Source organism: Canis aureus, chromosome 1 (genome assembly GCF_053574225.1).
Source record: "Canis aureus isolate CA01 chromosome 1, VMU_Caureus_v.1.0, whole genome shotgun sequence".
NCBI lineage: Eukaryota > Metazoa > Chordata > Mammalia > Carnivora > Canidae > Canis > Canis aureus.
In genome coordinates this window covers 117,042,138-117,063,066 of record NC_135611.1, presented here as the reverse complement: position 1 = coordinate 117,063,066, position 20,929 = coordinate 117,042,138, and the positions used below count along the sequence as shown (strand labels likewise).

General features: G+C 35.7%; 2 protein-coding genes across 20 annotated transcripts in view; one reads left to right on the top strand and one right to left on the bottom strand.

Moving 5' to 3' along the window:
- Window positions 1-14,846, top strand: part of LOC144321923 (zinc finger protein 525-like) — a 55,373-nt gene extending 40,527 nt beyond the window's left edge. The window contains exons 5-6 of one of the 2 annotated variants that reach the window (XR_013387516.1): window positions 311-537; window positions 14,739-14,846. Coding sequence is in view for 1 of the 2 variants with exons in the window: in XM_077911298.1 (XP_077767424.1) it covers window positions 311-370 (60 nt within the window). In the remaining variant the exon portion in view is untranslated. Of the gene's footprint in view, window positions 1-310; window positions 926-14,738 lie in introns of those variants that run through there. The other variant, XM_077911298.1, reaches the window with a different exon arrangement.
- Window positions 14,847-18,508: 3,662 nt separating this feature from the next.
- The window catches only part of ZNF567 (zinc finger protein 567), a 27,919-nt gene continuing 25,498 nt past the window's right edge, over window positions 18,509-20,929 (bottom strand). For all 18 annotated transcript variants that reach the window (XM_077899035.1, XM_077899404.1, XM_077898802.1 and 15 more), the window contains one exon: window positions 18,509-20,858. In XM_077899035.1, coding sequence (XP_077755161.1) covers window positions 19,138-20,858 — 1,721 coding nt within the window. In that variant the 3' untranslated portion in view covers window positions 18,509-19,137. The remainder of the gene's footprint in view (window positions 20,859-20,929) is intronic.

Sequence of the window (20,929 nt, the reverse complement as noted above, 5' to 3'; positions counted from 1 at the left end):
GATGAAACACCTTATGGGAAATTCCAAGAAGTAGGAAATGATGTATCATGATTTAGAGCCTTAAAGGGATTTGTAAGGTTAAAAGGATACTGGCTTGAGATAAGCTCAGTGCTGAGTGCAGAACTTGATGTAGGGATCGATTTCACAACTCTGAGATCATGACCTGAGCCAAAATCAAGAGTCAGATGTTTAACTGACTGAGGCACCCTGGCACCCCTACAGTTTTACTTTTTTACAGTTTATATCACTTATCTCCTCACTGGAATGGGAGAACAACATTTGTTTGTTTTCTCGTTCTTTTTCTTTTCAGGTTTGGAGGCCAGGTGTGATACAAAGACATTATCTCCAGAAGAGAACATTTTTGAAATAAACTTATACAAACAGAAGATAAAGAAGTAAAATGCCTGATATTGAAGGTTCCATTATCTAAAGTAGCAGAAGAACAAAATCAAGATTGAGAAACAAGAGCCTCAAGAAGATTTCAGCCAATTGAAAATCATCCATGAATATATATCTACTCACAGAAATATTATGAATGTAAGGAATGTAGAAATATCTTTAATTAGGGCTCAGACCTAATCAAACATTAGAGAATTCACACTGGTGAGAAGACTTATACATCTAAGGAATGTGGGAAGGCCTTTAGGCTTCAGGGACAACTCAACATCTGAAAATTTATAAATATCTAGAATGTGGGAAGGCTTTCAGTTTTGGCAGAGATCTTAGAATACTGGTGAGAAATCCTATGAATGAAAGACTTTTAGTTTGGGCAGGTATGTAAGAGTCCACCAAAAAAATACTGGCAAAAAACCCTATGAGTGTAAGGAATGTTGGAAGGCCTTTAGAATACATTAGCATCTTACTCAACATCAAAAACTCATAGAACTGTGAAACCCTATAAAAGTAAAGAATGTAGGAAAGCTTTTAGTTTTGTCAAAGACCTTAAAATATACCAGAATACTCATTTTGGTGGGAAACCCTATAAATGTCAGGACTGTGGGAAGACCTTCAGTTCTTTGAGATACTTTAGAGTATACCAGAAAATTCATATTTATGAAAAGCCCTATGAATGTAAGGAATGTGAAAAATCATTTATATTGCATGAACAGCTTAGTTGACATAAAAAATTCATAAAGATGAGAAATCTTATGAATGTAAGGAATGTAGAAAAGCCTTTAGATTGCATTCACACCTTAAAAGTCATCACAGTATTCATACTGGTAAGAAGCCCTAGGAATGTAAGAAATGTGGCAGGCCTTTAGACAGAATTCAACTTAACCAACATCAGAGCATACACACTAAAGAGAAACCCTACAAATAAATGTAAGGAATGTGAGAATGCCTGTAGATGGAGTTCAACATTTAATCAACATCAAAAATGCATACTAAGGAGAAATTCTGAATTGAAAGTATATGGAAAGGCCTTTCAACTTCATCAAATTCTTACAGAGCATCAGATATTTCACAATGCTAAGAAACCAGTCCTATGAAGTGAGGAGTGATGTGAGAAGGCCTTTAGATAAAATGAACATCAGTGAATATAAGGAGAAACTCTGAATGTAAAGAATGTGGGCATGCCTTTAGATTTTGTTTATTCCTTATTGAGCATCAGAGAATTTATAATGGTGAAAAACTCTCAAAAGGTAAGAAATGTATGAAGCCCAATATTCTGCCACTATCAAATCTGAGAACTCATAGCCTTACGGAGTTATTATAAAAGTGTTTTTTTTTTAATTTTTATTTATTTGTGATAGTCACAGAGAGAGAGAGAGAGAGAGAGAGAGGCACAGGCACAGGCACAGGCAGAGGGAGAAGCAGGCTCCATGCACCGGGAGCCCGACGTGGGATTCGATCCCAGGTCTCCAGGATCGCGCCCTGGGCCAAAGGCAGGCGCCAAACCGCTGCGCCACCCAGGGATCCCTAAAAGTGTTTTAAAAAAACAGTACTTTTTCTTTTACTCCACTCTTCATAGAATATCAATACTAGGGGAAAATGTTTAGGAAACCCTTTTCTGGGGGGGTCATTCTTACAACTTATTTGGCATAAAAGATTTCATACCAGGTGTCTTAATCTATTGAATATATAAGACTTCTAAAATCACTCAGTTCCTGTTGAATGTTAGCAGATTCACACAGAATTTCTTACTCTATTGGTTGTACAACTGAAGGAAAGCCTTTAGTCACAGCACATACTTAGCCTATCATCATCTTCAAGATATTCAACAATATACTTATTAGCTTTGTGCCTCAGTTGTAAAATGGTGAAGTTAATACCTATCTAACAGTGTTTTTGTAAGGATTAATACTTGTAAACCCTTGGGTTTTTTTTTTTTAAGATTTTATTTATTTATTCAACACAAAGAAAGAGGCAGAGACATAGGGAGAGGCAGGTTCCCTGTGAGGAGCCCGATTCAGGACTTGAATCCAGGACCACAGGATCACGACCTGAGCCAAAGGCAGATGCCCAACCACTGAGTTACCCAGGTGCCCCTACCTGTAAACCTTTGCAAGATTATTTGGCAACTAAAGATTAGCTACTGTTCTTCTAGTGATAATAGTATAACTGTTAGTGAATTCTTATGAAAGAATCTATATTGGTAGTCAACTTAGCATCCAATCACCACCCATCTACTATTGAACTTCACATAGCTGATTCTGAATAAATTATCATAGAATATAAGGAATATGGGGGTGCCTGGCTGGCTCAGTCAGGAGAGAACACAGCTCTTGATCTTGGGGTCGTGAATTCAAGCCCCACATTGGGTGTAGAGATTACCAAATAAACCAAAAAAATAAAGAACATGTGAGACAACTTCATTACTAAGTTGCATCAGGAAATTAGTGCTGGAATATTCTGGAATTAGTGTAAATATATATTGAGAATATAGCTAGTTGCTGAAGAAGTAGAAAAGGGTATGATGCAGTTTGCAGTTACATCCAAATATCAGGTATTCTGTAATATACCCTATATTCTTAGAATTCAACATTTCCTAGAAATTATCAAAGGAGATCCCTGGGTGGCTCAGCGGTTTAGTGCCTGCCTTCAGCCCGGGGCGCGATCCTGGAGTCCCGGGATCGAGTTCTGCATCGTGCTTCCTGCATGGAGCCTGCTTCTCCCTCTGCCTGTGTCTCTGCCTTTCTCTCAGTCTGTGTCTCTCATGAATAAATAAATAAAATCTTTTAAAAAAAATTATCAAAAGGGTAAGAGAGAGAAAACCTTCCCACTAAACTTCTCCATCCTGTCATTATGAAAACTTCTAAACATTCAAGAAAATTGAAAAGGAGAATGAACATGCATTTACCAACTCTCACCCAGTTTAAAAGCTAACAGTTTTTCATATTTGCTTTATCTTCCTATAAATAAACATAATATAATCACACCTTCTAAAATATGTCATGTGATGCATGTTCGAATTTTTCCAGTTGTCTCAAGATTGACTTTAATAGCTATTTTTCTTTTTATCTAGAATCAACTCTAGGTTCATAAATTACATTTAGTTGATAATGTCTCTCTCTTTTTTTTTTTTTTAATATAGAGAAACATATTCGGGTTTCTTTTTTTAATTTTTTTTTTTAATTTATTTATGATAGTCACACAGAGAGAGAGGCAGAGACACAGGCAGAGGGAGAAGCAGGCTCCATGCACCGGGAGCCCAACGTGGGATTCGACCAGGGTCTCCCGGATCGCGCCCCGGGCCAAAGGCAGGCGCCAAACCGCTGCGCCACCCAGGGATCCCGATAATGTCTCTTTTGGTCTAGTTTAGTTCTCTACCTTTATTTATGGAAGGCTTTTTCTTCTTAGAGGCCATGCAGTTGTCTTGTGGGGTGTTTCATATTTTGGATTGTTGTGCTTGTTTCCTAATATTATCCTTTAACTTATTCTGCCATCTGCATTGGAAATTAAGTAGAGAGAAGATTGGGTTTGGGTTAAATAATTTTGCAAAAATATTTCATAAATGATATTAAATATTTTATATTGTCATATATCAAGAGGCACATATTGATACCATGAGGCTAAATTTGATCATATGGTTAAAGTGATGACTGTCAAATTTCTCATTTTATTTCTTAAAAAATATATTTTATTTATTTGAGAGAGAGAAAAGAGAGAGCATGAGTGGGGAGGAGAGGGAGAATCAGGCTCCTCATGAGCAGGGAGCCCAACATGGGGCTCGCTCTCAGAGCCGTGGATCATGACCTGAGCCAAAGGCAGACGCTTAACCAACTGAGCCACTCAGGTTCCCCAAAATTTCTCATTTTCAAGGTCCTTTTATATCCTTACAATTAGAAAGTAATCTGTGAAGTGATTCTAACCTCTTCTTGGAGATATATATTTTGTTTGATTCAAAGGGAAGACCAGAGTTGGAATAGGATACCATTCAGATAAGAGTGATAATGAGTTGCTATAAATCAAAACCTATAGGTGATCATTCATTTTTGGAAAGTCATCTTGTGGGAAATTAGTACTCTTTAATAAATGCAGAGAATGAAGATCTAGGGCCATAATTTTGGTTTGCTTAACAGTCACCATCTAACAATTGATTACTGCTCCACATAATTACACTTATAATCCTAGTTCTAATACAGTGTCTGTCACATAGTGGAGAGTTGATAAGCTGTCAAAGCAATCCAAACTTAAGAAACTATGAAAAGAATAGATTAACCTAAATCCAGCAGAAGGAAACCATTTATACAGTTAGAATTTAATGAAGAAGAATAAAACACATTTCATTTATTTTCTTTGGGGGAAAAAACACCAAACTAAACTACTTATAAATTTGATCAATGTAAAGATGAGAACTACAATGGCATTAATAAGGTGGCATACATATATTTATGGAGACTTTAAAATTTTTAAAAATCTATTTATTATTTTTCTTTTTAAATATTTTACTTATTTATTCATGAGAGACACACAGAGAGAGAGGCAGAGACACAGGCAGAGAGAGAAGCAGGCTCCATGCAGGGAGCCCAAGGTGGGACTCGAAACCGGGACTCCAGGATCATGAGCTGAGCCAAAGGCATATATGCTCAACCACTGAGCCACCCAGGCATCCCTATGGAGACTTTTTAACGTGTTTTTATATATGTGTATGTATATATATTTATATAAAAAATATATTTGAAAAATTATATAATTATATAAATAATATGGTAGTATATTTGAATAAATTGTATATAATATATAGTTTTTTTTCAAATTGACTCAAAGTAGAAATTGCCCTGGTCTAATAAATGTGGTGGGAAAATGAAAATTTGGTTCAAAATCTCTTTAAATATTTTAAAAAATATTTAAATGAGTCACCAGATAAAATTACAGAGAAAATCTGTAAAAGAATTTTATAAGCTAATTCTAGAAGGCTACCAGTCTGAAATAATACTGGATGAGGATTGTTTCCAAAAAAAAATCTAGATTAATTTATGAATATGAATAAAAATACTCTAAGGAAGACATTAGCAATGAAATGAAGTATTGAGGAAATCATGATTTGAGAGCCAGAATTTTGTTTGCCTATCAGTCACCATTTAAAAATTTATATAATTTATATGATTGCACTCTATTTACAAAAAAGAAAGAGGCTAAAAGGATAATAAGAAGAAAAGACTTCTACATTCAACATGAAGTGTAAAATAGTAATTCAGGTATACTATGGATCATTTATTATATATATTATAATTCCCTGAAAAATTACTAAGGATTATAATCAGAGAAATAGTAAAAAAACAAAACAGATAAATTAAAACAATAATAAAATATAATCAAATGAAACTAAAGAAGGCAAGAAAGGGAGAGAGGAATTAAAAATAGGGGGAAGAAGTGCTCTTGGGTAGTTTAGACGGTTAAGTGTGCCTTTGGCTCAGGTCCTAATACCAGGGTCCTGAGGTCAAATCTGCATTGGGCTCTATGCTCATCCCTCTCTCTCTCTGCCCTTTCTTCACCCCTCCCCCTCGTGTTCTCTGTTGCTTGATCTCTCAGAGAGAGAGCAAATAAATAAATTATTATTTATTATTTAAATAAATAAAAAAGCTTCAAAGAAATGGCGAAGGGGGGGAGAAACAAAAGAGCTAAAACCAAATTTATAATATATAAACTAAATGTAAATAGTTTAAAATCAATCATTAAAAGATCATCAGATCGGATTTTTTAAAACTCCAACTATATGCTGTGTATAATAAACTGGTTTTAATATAATGATATAGGTAGATGAAAAGTAAAAGGATGGAAAATGATAGGCATACAAATATTAACCAAAGATTGAGTGACTAGGGGCACCTGGGTGGCTCACTGGTTGAGTGGCTGCCTTTGGCTCAGATTGTGCCCTCAGGCTCCCCTTAGGGAGCTTGCCTCTCCCTCTGCCTGTGTCTCGGCCTCCCTCTCTCTGTCTCTCATGAATAAATAAGATCTTAAAAAAAAAAAAAAAAGATTGAGCGGCTATAAAGTACAGATAAAATATACTTCAAAAAGAATGAAAATGCCAAGATAAAGGGATATTCTATAATAATAAACAGAGAAAACTCACCCAGAAGATCTAATCATAATACATGTGTATATACTTAACAATATGCTTTAAAATACATGAAGCAAAAGAAGAATAAGTCCAAAGTTAGCAAAGGAAGACAATAACAAAGATCAAAGTAGAAAACTCAATAGTAAAAAATGGGCAAAGGACCTGAATAAACACCTTTCCGAAGAAGACATACAGATAGCCAACATGTACATGAAAAGGTACTCAACATTACTAATCATCAGGAAAATGCAAATCAAAATCACTATTAGATATCGCCACATAACGGTTAGAATAGTATTATCAAAAAGGCAAGACTTAACAAGTGTTGGTGAGGATATGGAGAAAGAGATTCCTTGTACACCATTGGTGGGAATGTAAATTAGTACAGCCACTATGGAAAACAGTAGGGAAATTCATTAAAAAAGTAAAGAATAGTATTATATGATCCAGCAGTTTCATTTCAGGTTATATATCCAAAGAAAATAGAATCAGGATCTCAAAGAGATATCTGCACTGCAATGTTCATTGCAGCATTAGTCACAATAGCCAAGATACGGTAACAATCGAAGTATCCATCAATAGATGAATGGATCAAGATGATGTGGTGTATGTATATAATCATAAGTATAATGGAGTAGTATTTAGCCATGAGAAAGAAAGAAATCCTACTATTTGTGACATGGATGGTCCTTAAGTGCATTATGCAAGTAAAATAAGAAAGATGAATACTGTACGATTGCACTTATATGTAGAAGCTAAAAAAGTCAAACTCAGAAATAGTAAAAATGGTTGTTGCCAGAATCCTAGGGATGGGAAAAGTGGGAAGATACTGGTCAAAGGATACAAACTTCTAGTTATAAGTTCTGGGTATCTAATGTACAGCATGATGACTATAGTTAATATTGAATTATGTAATTGATAGTTGCTAAGAAAGTAACTGTTTTCACCACAAAAAGATAATTAATTATATGGAATGATGGAGGTGTTATCTAACCCTTTGTGGTAATCATTCACAATATATACATGTATCAAATAATTACATTGTGCACCTTAACTCACACAATGTTATATGTCAGTTATACCTTGGTAAAGGTAGAGGATATATATGTGTATATATAAAATAAATGCACAAAGCAAAACCTGATAAACTGAAAGAAGTAGATAAATCCACACTTAATGTAGGAGACTTCAACATTTATCTCTTACCTATTGGATAGATCAGCAGACAAGAAATCAAGGTACAGAAGAATTCTATGCCCCCTAAACAACATCTATAGATTGACAGCAGAGTATGTATTCTTTTCAGTTGCATGTGGAATATTCACCAAGATAAATTATATTCTGAGTCACAAATGACTACATAAATGTAAAAGAACTGAAATCATGTCAAGCATTTTCTTTACCAAAATGGAATTAGAAAAAAAATAACAAAGATATTTGGCAAAAAAAAAAAAAAAAAAAAAAAAAGATATTTGGCAAGTCCACAAATACTTGGAAATTGAAAACTGACATATAATCAATCCATGAGCCAAACAAGTCTCAAATGAAATTAGAGAATATTTTCAACTGAACAAAAGTGGAAATACTGTATATTAATTTACAAGAGATAGCCACAGCAGTAGCAAGAGGGAAATTTTTAGCAACCAAATGGGTTGGTATCAGAGTAAGTGTAATATAAAGTCAAGATCTTCACCATCACCCAGGCTAACTAGGTCGTTCTTTTCTATGGTAAATATGAAAGGCAAATGAAGGCACTAAAGAGGCTTTTCTACCTCTCTCAGCCAGAGAGGTATAAAAAGGAGGGTGGAAAGGTGCCAGAACTCCCACATGCACATAATATGAGGACTCCTTCACCCTGTCAATGGAGGCTGAGAAACCTGTATTTCTATCTTCCATCTGCTATAACAAGATGGCATATCCCCTTCCCATGTAAGTGGAGTCAGAGAATGCCAGCTTAAGGTTTAAATGAGATCTAGAATCTCAGCATAATACACAAAATGCTCACATTTCAAAGGACAATCCATCAACATAACAAGAACCAGGAAAATCTAAACTGAATGAAAAAAGAGATTACGGAAATGACAAAGATGTTAGAATTATCTCATAAACACATAAAACTTCATAAAAATGCCTGAGACAAATATGCTTGAAACAAGAAAAAGCCTCAGCAAAGAAACATGAAGTCCAGAGAAGAAAAAAGATTTATAAAAAAGAAATGAAGGAAAATTAACTGAAAAGTGTGATAATGGAAATAAACCCAATAGATATGCTAACAACATAAATGGAGGAGACACAGGAAGGAATCAGAACAATAGAAATTATCCAATCTAAACAACAGGAAATAGACTGAAAAAAGTGAAAAACAACTCAGGAACCTCTGAGACTAGACACAAGATCTAACATTCCTAACACTGAAGTCTCAGAAGGAAAAAAATAAGAGGACTGAAGAGTATTCAAATAAATGACTGAAAATGTCCCCAATTTGCCAAAAAAAAAAAAAAGTCATAAATTCAAGATGCTGAGTGACAAGCCACCCCTTCCCCACAACATCAACATCATGTCACATCATGGGCAAACCTTTTTTTTTCTTTTTTAAAGATTTTATCTATCTATTCATGAGACACACAAAGGGAGAGACAGAGGCAGAGGGAGAAGCAGGCTCCATACAGGGAGCCTGACGCAGAACTCGATCTCAGGACCCCAGGATCACACCCTGAGCCAAAGGCAGACGCTCAACCACTGAGCTACCCAGGTGCCTCTCATGGTCAAACTTCTAAAAACTAAGGACAAAATAAAAATCTTGAAAGCAAGGGGGAGCCTGGGTGGCTTAGTGGTTGAGCATCTGTCTTGGGCTTGGATCATGATCCTGGGGTCTTGGGATGGAGTCCTGTATTAGGCTCCCTGCAGGAAGCCTGCTTCTCCCTCTGCCTATTCTCTACCTCTTTCTATGTCTCTCATGAATAAATAAGATCTTTATTTCTTTAAAAATTTTTTTTTATTTATGATAGTCACACAGAGAGAGAGAGAGAGGCAGAGACACAGGCAGAGGGAGAAGCAGGCTCCATGCACCGGGAGCCCGACGTGGGATTCGATCCCGGGTCTCCAGGATCACGCCCAGGGCCAAAGGCAGGCGCCAAACCACTGCACCACCCAGGGATCCCTAAATAAGATCTTTAAAATAATTATTGAAAGCAAGAAAAACACCGCTTTACATTTAGAGGAGGAAATTCAAACAAAAGCAGATTTCTCATGAGAAACCATAGAGGCCAGAAGTACATTTTAAAGCACTGAAAGAATTCCAAATCTTACATTCAGCCAAAACCAAAAACATATATATACATATATACATGCATCTCATTCAAGAATAAAGGGAACCAATATTATCAGTCATTAATAAAATACAAATCAAACCCACGAGATACCACTTTACAATTACTGAGATGGCTATACTTAAAAAAAAAAAAAAGGAAAATAATAAGTGATGGCAAGGATGTGGAAAAACCCTTGTGGTGAAGCTGCTATAGAAAACATTATGGCAGGGATGCCTGGGTGGCTCAGTGGTTGAGTGTCTGTCTGCCTTTGGCTCAGGTTGTCATCCCTGGGTCCTGGGATCCAGTCCCACATCAGGTGGGGAGCCTGCTTCTCTCTCTGCCTATGTCTCTGCCTCTCTGTGTCTCTCATGAATAAATAAATAAAATCTTAAAAAAAAAAAAAGAATGCTATAAAAAAAAACCCATTATGGCAGTTCCTCAAAAAAATTAAATATATAATTATCACACACCAATTCCAAATGAATTGAAAGTAGGGAACTGGACCAGATATTTGTATACCAGTGTTCACAGCAGCATTATTTACAATAACTAAAAAGTAGAAGTTGGAGCAGCCTGGGTGGCTCAGTGGTTTAGCGCCGCCTTCAGCTCAGGGTGTGATCCTGGAGATGGAGGATCAAGTCCCACGTCGGGCTCCCTGCATGGAGCCTGCTTCTCCCTCTGCCTGTGTCTCTGCATCTCTCTCTCTCTCTGTCTTTCATGAACAAATAAATAAAATCTTTAAAAAAATAAAAAGTAGAAGTAACCCAAATGTCCATTATTGGATGAATGGAAAAATAAAATGTAGTATGAACATGAAATAGAAATGTGTTATTTGGCCTTTAGTAGGAATTAATTTCTGACACATGCAACAACATGGATGAAGCTTGAAGATATGCTAGGTGAAAGAAGGCAGACACAAAGGGACAAATATATAATTCTATAATATGAGGTACCTGGAATAGTTAAGTTCATAGAGACAGAAAGTAGACTAGTAGTTACCACTGACTTGGAGGAAGTGGTAATAGGGAGTTAAAGTTTGATGGGTACCAAGTTTCAGTTAGGAATGATAAATATTGGGGATGGATAGTGGTGATGGTTGCAAAATAGTGTGAATGTACTTAATGCCACTGAATTATATACTCTTAAAAATTAAGTGGTAAATTTTACATTAAGTATATTTTGCCACAATTAAAACATTTAGAAATATGCTATCTCCAAGAAATGCACTTCAGATACAAAGATACAGGCAAGTTGGAAGTAATAGAAAGGATATATCATGCAAACATTAATCAAAGAAAACCAGGAATAGCTATATTAATATAAAGTGGTCTTCAGACCAAGGAAAATTACTAGGGACAGGGAGATTATATAATTTTAAAGTGCTCAATTTAAAAGTCTTCAAATTAAAGTGCATATATTAAAAAAGAGGAAAATTCTCAAATTATTAATCTAGCTTCCCAAAACAGGCCCTAGCAAAGAAAACCAAAATAATGGAAAACAAACAGAAAAAAGAACAAATCAAGGTAAGAACAGAAATCAATAAAATTGAAAACACAAAACAATAGGAAAAATCATCAAGATAATAAAGAGCTGGTTCTTTGGGAAAATCAATAAAATTCACAAACCTCTGGAAAGACCACCACCACCAACAAAAACCCCACAAGACACAGATTACTGATACCCATATGAAATAGGGGATATCACTACTTTGCAGACATGAAAAGGATAATAAGGGAATATTACGAACAATTCTACACATATAAATTTGACAACTTAGATGAAATGAAAACGTACTTGAATCACAACTACCGCAACACACTCAGTATGAAATAATGTGAATAGCCAAAATACTATTAAGGAAATTTAATCTATATAATGTATTTTCCAAAAAGAAACCTCTAGGGTCAGTTAATTTCATTTGAGAATTTTACCAAATTTTTAAAGAACACAATCTCTTTCAGAAAATAAAATACTAGTATTACCTTGACACCGAAGACAATATAAAAGAAGTAATACACAATCCACCATACGTTATGAATACAGACACAAAAAAATCCTTAAAAAAAAAACATTAACAAAGATAATTCAATAATATGTAAAAAGAATTTTACATGGCCAAGTGGGGTTTATTCCAGGGATTCAATGCTAGCTCAATATTTGGAAATCAATCAAAGTAATCTACCATTTCAACTAACTAAAGAAGGAAAAATGTCAACACAATGAAATCAACTGATACAGAACAAACATTTGAACAACTTCAACTTTGATTCATGATAAAACCTCAGAGTAACAGGAATAGAGGGAAAATTCTTCAAACTGATAAAAAAGTATCTACAAAAAAACTTACAGCTAATATTATACTTAATGCTGTAATACTAAATCGTTTTTCTTGAAGATCAAGAAGCAAGAATTTCTGTTCTAACTATTCTTGACGTAATCTAAGTTTTTGCAGATGCAAGAGGGGAAAAAATGCAATAAAAGGCTTATAGAGGGATCCCTGGGTGGCACAGCGGTTTAGCGCCTGTCCTTGGCCCAGGGCGCGATCCTGGAGATCCGGGATCGAATCCCACGTCGGGCTCTCGGTGCATGGAGCCTGCTTCTCCCTCTGCCTGTGTCTCTGCCTCTCTCTCTCACTGTGTGTGCCTATCATAAATAAATTTAAAAAAATTTTTTTTAAAAAGGCTTATAGAGGGATCCCTGGGTGGCGCAGCGGTTTGGCGCCTGCCTTTGGTCCAGGGCGCGATCCTGGAGACCCGGGATCGAATCCCACATCGGGCTCCCGGTGCATGGAGCCTGCTTCTCCCTCTGCCTATGTCTCTGCCTCTCTCTCTCTCTCTGTGTGACTATCATAAATAAATAAATAAAAATTTAAAAAAAAAAAGGCTTATAGATAGTAAGTAAAAGTGTTCTTATTATCTATGTAGAAAAACTCAACGAGTCATTAAATTTCTAGAACCAATGACTGAGTTCAGAAAAGTCACAAAGCATAATACAAACATACAATAATCAGTTGCATTTCTATATATTATCAAGGGACACACGGACACGAAATTAAAAAATATATACTATTTATAATCACTCAAAAATACATGGTGTAAAACAAAGCACATATAGGACTTTTATGCTGAAAATTATGCATACTTATGAAAGAAATAAAAGACCAAAATATATATAAACACCAGTGTGTTCATGGATAGGAAGGACAAGCACAGTAAAGATGTCAGTTTACTCCAAATTGATATACAGGTTTAAATGCAATTCCTATCCAAATCCCAGAAGAATTTTTGTAAATGTGTTATTGCTGCTGTAACAAATGACTTAAAACCCAAATTTATTATTTTATAGTTTTATATATTAGAAGTCCAACATGAGTCTCAATGGGCTAAAAGCAAACTGAGGGTAGTTTGCACTCCTTTATGACCTTTTGGAGGCTCAGGTGGAAACTTCTAGCTTTTCCTCCATCTTCCTCCTCTTTATAATTATTCCTCCTCCTCCTCCTCCTCCTCCTCCTCCTCTCCTTCTTTCTTCTTCTCCTTTTCTTTTCTTCTTCTTCTTTCTTCTTTCCAGCTTCTAGATGGCTCATAGCCATCTTGGTCTTCATCTTCCAAGCAGGCAACAAGAAGTAGAGTCCTCAAAATGCATCATTCTGACTTCCTCTTCAGTCTCTCTTTTCCATCTTTAAAAAGATCTCTGTGATTACATCATACCCATGTGAATAATCCAGAATGATGTATTTAAATCGTTGGTTAGCAACCTTGATTTCATCTGCAATCTTAAATCTCCTTGCTATGTGACCTGGAAATTCACAAGTTCCAGGGATTAACATGTGGATATATTTGTGAGGTCATATCTTTGTCTATCATAGTAAATATAAACCAGGTTATTCTTTCTTTTAAGATCAGATTATTCTGGGGGATCCCTGGGTGGTTCAGTGGTTTAGTGCCTGCCTTCAGCCCAGGGAGTGATCCTGGAGTCCCAGGATTGAGTCCCACATCAGGCTCCCTGCATGGAGCCTGCTTCTCCCTCTGCCTGTGTCTCTGCCTCTCTCTCTGTGTCTCTTACGAATAAATAAAATCTTAAAAAAAAATCAGATTATTCCAAACTTTATATAAAAAAAAATCCTCTAAGTCTTACACATTATAACTCAATAATATCATATATGATCACAATCACATAACACAGATTGACTCAAAATGAATTGCAGACTTAAACATATAAAACTATAAAACTTGCAAGAAAAAACAAAGAAAAAACTGGGGGAATTCAGAGCTAGGCAAGGAGATGTTAGAGTTGATACCAAAAGCATAATTCATAAGAGAAATTTGATAAATTAGTCTCATCAAAATTAAAATCTTTTGCTATGTGAAAGACTTTGCTAAGAGGACGAGAAGACAACCTACCCTCTAAAGGAAAATCTTTGTAAATCATATATTTCATGAAGTAATAATATCTCATATATATAAGGAACTCTCAAAACTCAACAGTAAAGATTCCCACATAACTCAATTAGAAAACAGACAAAATAAACAGACATTCCACCAAAGTAACTATATGGATGGTGAATAAACACACAAAAAGTCCTGGTCCCAACAAAGTTCAAAATCCAGTGGACCAAATTCCATTAGTTTTCAAGGCCTGATAGAAATCCCCTCCACTATGTCCTGAGACTCTACCCTCCAGGTTGGATCTCTCTGCCTTTAAGGTCCATGGCTCTACGGTCTTTCTTCCTCTTTTCTTGAAGGGTAACACATGTTTATGTTGAGTATCAGCCTATTTCCTGCCTGTAGAATTTTGGAAATCTGATAGCCTTCTGTTATTTCATCCTGTTTCTGTTTGTGTCAGTCCAAGCTAGCAGTGTTTCTGCTGATAAGAAATTGGCAAAGACACTGTGGGGTGTGGGCCTCCTCTGTTTGTCACAGGAATCCACACAATCAGACAAGAGGGAGGACAAACTGCCCACACTGGAAAGAAAAGAAAGGAAAGATAGGAAAGAAAGGAAGAAAGAATGTGAAAGAAAGAAAGAAAGAAAAGAAAGAAAGAAAGAAAGAAAGAAAGGAAAGAAAGGAAGAAAGAAAGAAAGAAGGAAAGAAGAAAGAAAGAAAGAAAGAAAGAAAGAAAGAAAGAAAGAAAGAAAGAAAGAAAGAAAGAAAGAAAGAAAGAAAGAAAGAAAGGGATCCCTGGGTGGCGCAGCGGTTTGGCGCCTGCCTTTGGCCCAGGGCGCGATCCTGGAGACCCGGGATCGAATCCCACATCGGGCTCCCGGTGCATGGAGCCTGCTTCTCCCTCTGACTGTGTCTCTGCCTCTCTCTCTCTCTGTGACTATCATAAATAAATAAAAATTAAAAAAAAAATAAAGATTAAGAAAGAAAGAAAGAAAGAAGAAAGAAAGAAAAAGCAGAAAGAGAAAGAAAGAAAGAAAGAAAGAAAAAAAGAAGAGAAAAAAAGAGAAAGAAAGAAAAAAGAAAGAAAGAAAGAAAAAGAAAGAAAGAAAGAAAGAAAGAAAGAAAGAAAGAAAGAAAGAAAGAAAGAAAGAAAGAAAGAAAGAAGACATCACTCTTGGGCAACCATCTCTATTCATTTCTATTGAGATGGTTGATTGGATCCATGCGTCACATACCTAATCTCTTCAGCTAAGGTTATCCAGGTACATCTTCTCTCTAGAGCAAGCTTTCTCCAGCAAATATCCTAATTTCAACATCCTTTGCAGTTTGGCTAGGATGAGAATTTTCCCCAAATAATCAGACCTTGGTTCCTTTTTGCATAGTACTTCCTTCTTCAATTTTTCTTTTCTTTCATATTTTACTATAAGCGGTAAGAATACACCAGTTTCTGCCTTCAACAATTACCTTGGAAATTTCTTTAGCCAAGTATTCAAATTTATCACTTATAAGTTTGCTTTTCACACAGCTAAAAAACACAATTCAGCCAAGTTTTCTGCCACTACGTAATACAAACCATCTTTCCACTAGTTTCCAGTACTAGTTTTCTCATTTCCTTTTGAGCTCTCACCAGAAGTACTATTAAATGTTAATATTTGTAATAACATTCTGTTCATGAGGATGTACGTATCCTATAAGAAAATAGCTTTCTTAACCTTACTTTTTTCTTCCTGAGCCTACACCTTACATCCTTCAGCCTTACAGTCTATTGAAAGCAATCTAGAGGGCAGCCTGGGTGGCTCAGGGGTTTAGCGCCACCTTCAGCGCAGGGCCTGATCCTGGAGACCTGGGATTGAGTCCCATGTCGGGCTCCCTGAATGGAGCCTGCTTCTCCCTCTTCCTGTGTCTCTGCCTCTGTGTGTGTGTGTGTCTCATGAATAAATAAAATCTTTAAAGCAATCTAGGGTTTTCTATCATGTGGCTTAAAATTCTTCCAGCCTCTATTCACTACCCAAACCCACTTCCTTATTTTTAGGTGTTTTAGTAAAGCCCCATTTCCTGGTACCAAAATCTGTATTAATGTCCTGGAGCTGCCATAAAAATCACCACAAATTTGGTGGTTAAAACAAGAAAACTGTAGTGTATTTATAAAATTAAATTGAGTGGACTTGATTTTAAATGGAAAAGTTAAATATTATAAATTTAAAGAGAAAAATCATATAGAAAACTTCCCATCAGCCATTTCTTTGAATTTTGGCAGGGACACTTCAAGTAGGGTAAGTTTTTATGACCAAACATTTGCATAATATCTTTTTTTGCCCCTTCCCTCTTCAGCCAACTGAGATACATTACATTGCTGAGACTTGAATGAGGAGGGCTTACTATAGGATTGGCAATCAAGGAAATAATGTGAAATATAGGTTTAGGATATTTGGTTTGTCCTAGGATACCAAAGGAGTCTGGGACTGGCCTACCTGTTTTTAAAGTTTTCATTACAATGAATACTGTTGCAATGTGTCTCTTCTAATAACATCCCATTCCATCCCCTCCTATAAGTGATATATAGTTTGGTGGGCGTATGAATTAATTATGATAGGAGAATAGAAATTGGGGAGATCTTGGGAAATAGCTAAGAGCATAAATATGTAGAGATTCTCAATGATTACTATAAAAATACTTTTTTATACTTAAAAAAAAGATTTTACTTATTTATTCATGAAAGACACAGAGAAAGAGAGAGGCAGGCAGAGATACAGGCAGAGGGAGAAGCAGGCTTCATTCAAGGAGCCCAATGTGGGACTCGATCCCAGGACTCCAGGATCATGCCCTGGGCCGAAGGCAGGGGCTAAAACTGCTGAGCCACCCAGGGATCCCCCCCCACTTTTTTTTTTAAGATCTTACTTATAAAAATACTTTTGATTTGTTTATATAACCTCCTATATTGGAAGTTCTTAGGTGAAAAAACAACCTAGTCATCTGTGAGTTTATAACTCTACTTTTAAGTTTAGCTGTTTAAAACACTGTCCATTAGTCCAGATTTTCTAGTACCTTATACACAAGATGTATAAAACATAAATACTATGTATATGTGTAACAGTAAGTATGCTTACTTACACACAATGCTCTATTGCAAACAAAACAAGACTATTTCATGATATAATCAGTAAATCAGGAGGCAGGATAGCACACGGAGGGATGCCAGATAATTTCTATTTTTTTGAAATGTATAGGAGAAGAAACATAGGAGAGTAGACTATCCAAGAAAAAGTGACCTACACATTCCCAACATCTTTGGTTGGTTGAGGTTAGAACAGATTGTTATAACACACCTCCCCACTCACTACATACACAGGCTTGCACCCTCAATTGTGAATATAATTGTCAGTTGCCATTGTTAGCATATACTATTTACTTATATAGATATAGGTTTATTCAAATGAAACTTACTAGATTCTCATAGTTATGAATATAGACTCTGTAATCTTACCTATTTATTTTATTCTAGTATGTTCAAACTGCCGACATGCAAAAACACAAACAAACAAACAAACACAACCCAACACCTAGAAAACCCTCAAATCCCTCTAAGCATAGATAATTATTACTAAAGGCTAAATTTCATAATATTCTGGTCAGACAAGGCATATTTTCTATGACCCTCTCAAGTCTGAATTTTTATCATGTCTGATTTTTCCTTATCCCTCACATTTTTTTTTCCTTCCAAATTATCTGCAAGCCCTGGACAAGCATGTTTCCATTTATTATCCACTGGCAATTGCTATCCCCTTCTGTAAGACAGAGGACCTAAATTGTGTGTGTGTGTGTGCGTGTGTGTGTGTGTAAGCTTATTCAAATTTCCACTGCATTTTATTATAAATAGTAACAACGTATGTAGTAAATATATGTTATAAATAATTAAGGGCCTTCAGTAACACTGTTCAAAGTTCTGCTGAACTATTTTCATGTAGGATTCCTTCCCATATGATTTCTCTGGTTTTGTGTAAGATATAAGGCACAGATAAAGAGTCTTTTAAAATGTATTACATTCATAATTCATGGCTAACAGTCTTCTTCCAATTTTATTATATGGATATTTTAGTAGAATTCTCTAGTTGTATGACTGCTAAAGACCTTTCTCCAAACTACTTATAATCAGAGCTGTTATCTCCAAAATGAATCATCTCATAGTAAGAAAGGTCTGGGATGTTTGGCAGTTACCTACCATAGCTGAAAAAACTTACATACACCTTGGACTGAGTAGTTCATCTTAATGTAAGATTAACAGAAATACACACATACATACAAGAATATTTATAGCATTTACAGCAGTATTTTTATTATAGCACAAAATTATAAAAAATATAAAAATCCATCCAGAGGATAAATAGTGGTATATTTTTAAAATGGAAGAGTAAACAATGAAAATGAACACATTACTGCCATATGCAATAATGTATGAATCTTAAAAATGTTGAGTGAAACAAGACACAAAAGAATTCATGATACATGATAAAACATACATAAAGTTTAAAGACATGCAAAGACATTACAAGTCAGGTACATGGTGAATTTGGGGAAGTAACAACTATTCTTTATTCCAAAGCATAAGAAGAAATATATTTCATATTTTCTTTTACAGAGACTGATGTTATACCATTTTGTATCTTGTGTCTGCATGTATTATGTTAAGTACTTTTTAAAAAAATAAATGGAATCAGCAGAACTTGAAAACTTAAAAATTAGCTTCATTTCTGATAGAGTTCAATAACAATGATCATATCTTCTATATATGCTAGTAAACAGTAGTTATGTAATTGGTACTTTAAGTTAACTATTACATTTGTGATTAAAATTACTTATTAAAATGTTTTAGCATGCTTTTTTTTTAAACTAAAGTTTTACAATAACTTGGAAAGGCTTTACAAAGAAGTCACATCATTTATTGCATTTCTATGTTTTCTCCCTTGTGAGTTCTCTGATGGACAATGAGGTTTCTCTTATAACTGAAGGATTTACCGCACTCATTACAAATATAGGGTTTCTCCCCTGTGTGAGTTCTTTGATGTACAATGAGATTTGTCTTCTGGCGGAAGCACTTCCCACATTCATTACATTTATATGGTTTCTCTCCTGTATGAGTTCTTTGATGATGAATGAGATACGACTTCCTGCTAAAAGCTTTCCCACACTGAGGGCATTCATAGGATTTCTGTCCTGTATGTATTTTCTGATGTACAGTGAGAGTTGCTTTCTGGCGAAAGGACTTCCCACATTCATTACAAATATAGGGTTTTTCCCCTGTGTGAATTCTCTGGTGTAGATTCAGATTTGTCTTCTGACTGAAGGATTTCCCACATTCATTACATTCATATGGTTTCTCTCCTGTGTGAGTTCTGTGATGATCAATGAGGTATGACTTCATTCTAAAGGCCTTCCCACAATGAGGACATTCATAGGATTTTTCCCCTGTATGTGTTCTCTGATGTGCCACAAGGGTTGTCTTCTGGCGGAAGGACTTCCCACATTCATTACAAATGTAGGGTTTCTCCTCATTATGAGTTTTCTCATGAAGAGCAAGGGTTGTCTTTTGAGAGAAAGATTTTCCACATTCATTACAAATATAGGGTTTTTCCCCTGTATGAGTCCTTTGGTGTACAGTAAGGTTTGCCTTCTGGTGAAAGGACTTCCCACATTCTTTACAAATATAGGGTTTTTCTCCTGTATGAATTCTCTGATGTAGAGAGAGTGTGGTTTTCTGGCGGAAGGACTTCCCACAGTCATTACACTCGTATGGTTTCTCTCCTGTATGAGTTCTCTGATGCCGAATGAGATGTGATTTCAGTCTGAAGGCATTCCTACACTGTGGACATTCATATGATTTCTCCCCTGTATGTGTTCTCTGATGATCAGTGAGGGCGGTCTTTAGGCGGAAGGACTTACCACATTCATTACAAACAAAGGGTTTCTCTCCTGTGTGAGTTCTCTGATGGTCAATGAGATAGGACTTCCTTCTAAATGAATTTCCGCATTGATGACACTGATAGGGCTTTTCCTCTGTGTGAATTCCCTGATGAAGAATCAGTACTGACTTCCTACAGAAGGACTTCCCACATTCAGTGCATGTATGTTTCTTTTCAATATTGGTCGCTCTTCTCCTTTTATTATATTCAGATGGGTTTTCCCTTCTGTAAACTCTACTATGTGTCATTAAGCCTCCCTTTTTAAGGAAGGCTTTCTCACAGTCATTATATACAAATGACTGTGCTGGAGTTTCCACTTTATGATATTGCATAAGTACTTCATTATGACCGACAGCCCTGCCATGGTGATTATGGGATTTGACTCCAGATTGAGCTGTCTCTGCTTTAGTATTGAGAAGTGATTTCCCATATCCATTATACTCACCAAGTCGTTTTCTTGCAGGACTTAGATTACTGATGATTAATTCTGAAACATTTTTAAAAATCTTTCCATGGGTGTCATATTCAGGAGGTAGATTTTTTGAATGAATAAGATTTTTGCTTAAAGTAAATGTCTTTTCATATGCATTACTGTTCTCCTTAATCAGTTTTTTGTGGTTGATGAATACAACTGATCTAGAAAACTTATCTTGGTGTTCCTTGAATTTCACTAAAAAGTCTTCATCTTTCCAATTTTCTTCTACAAAAGAATATAATTAATAACAATTTGTGAATCTTCACATATTTGCTATGGAAAGAAGTTGTACTAGT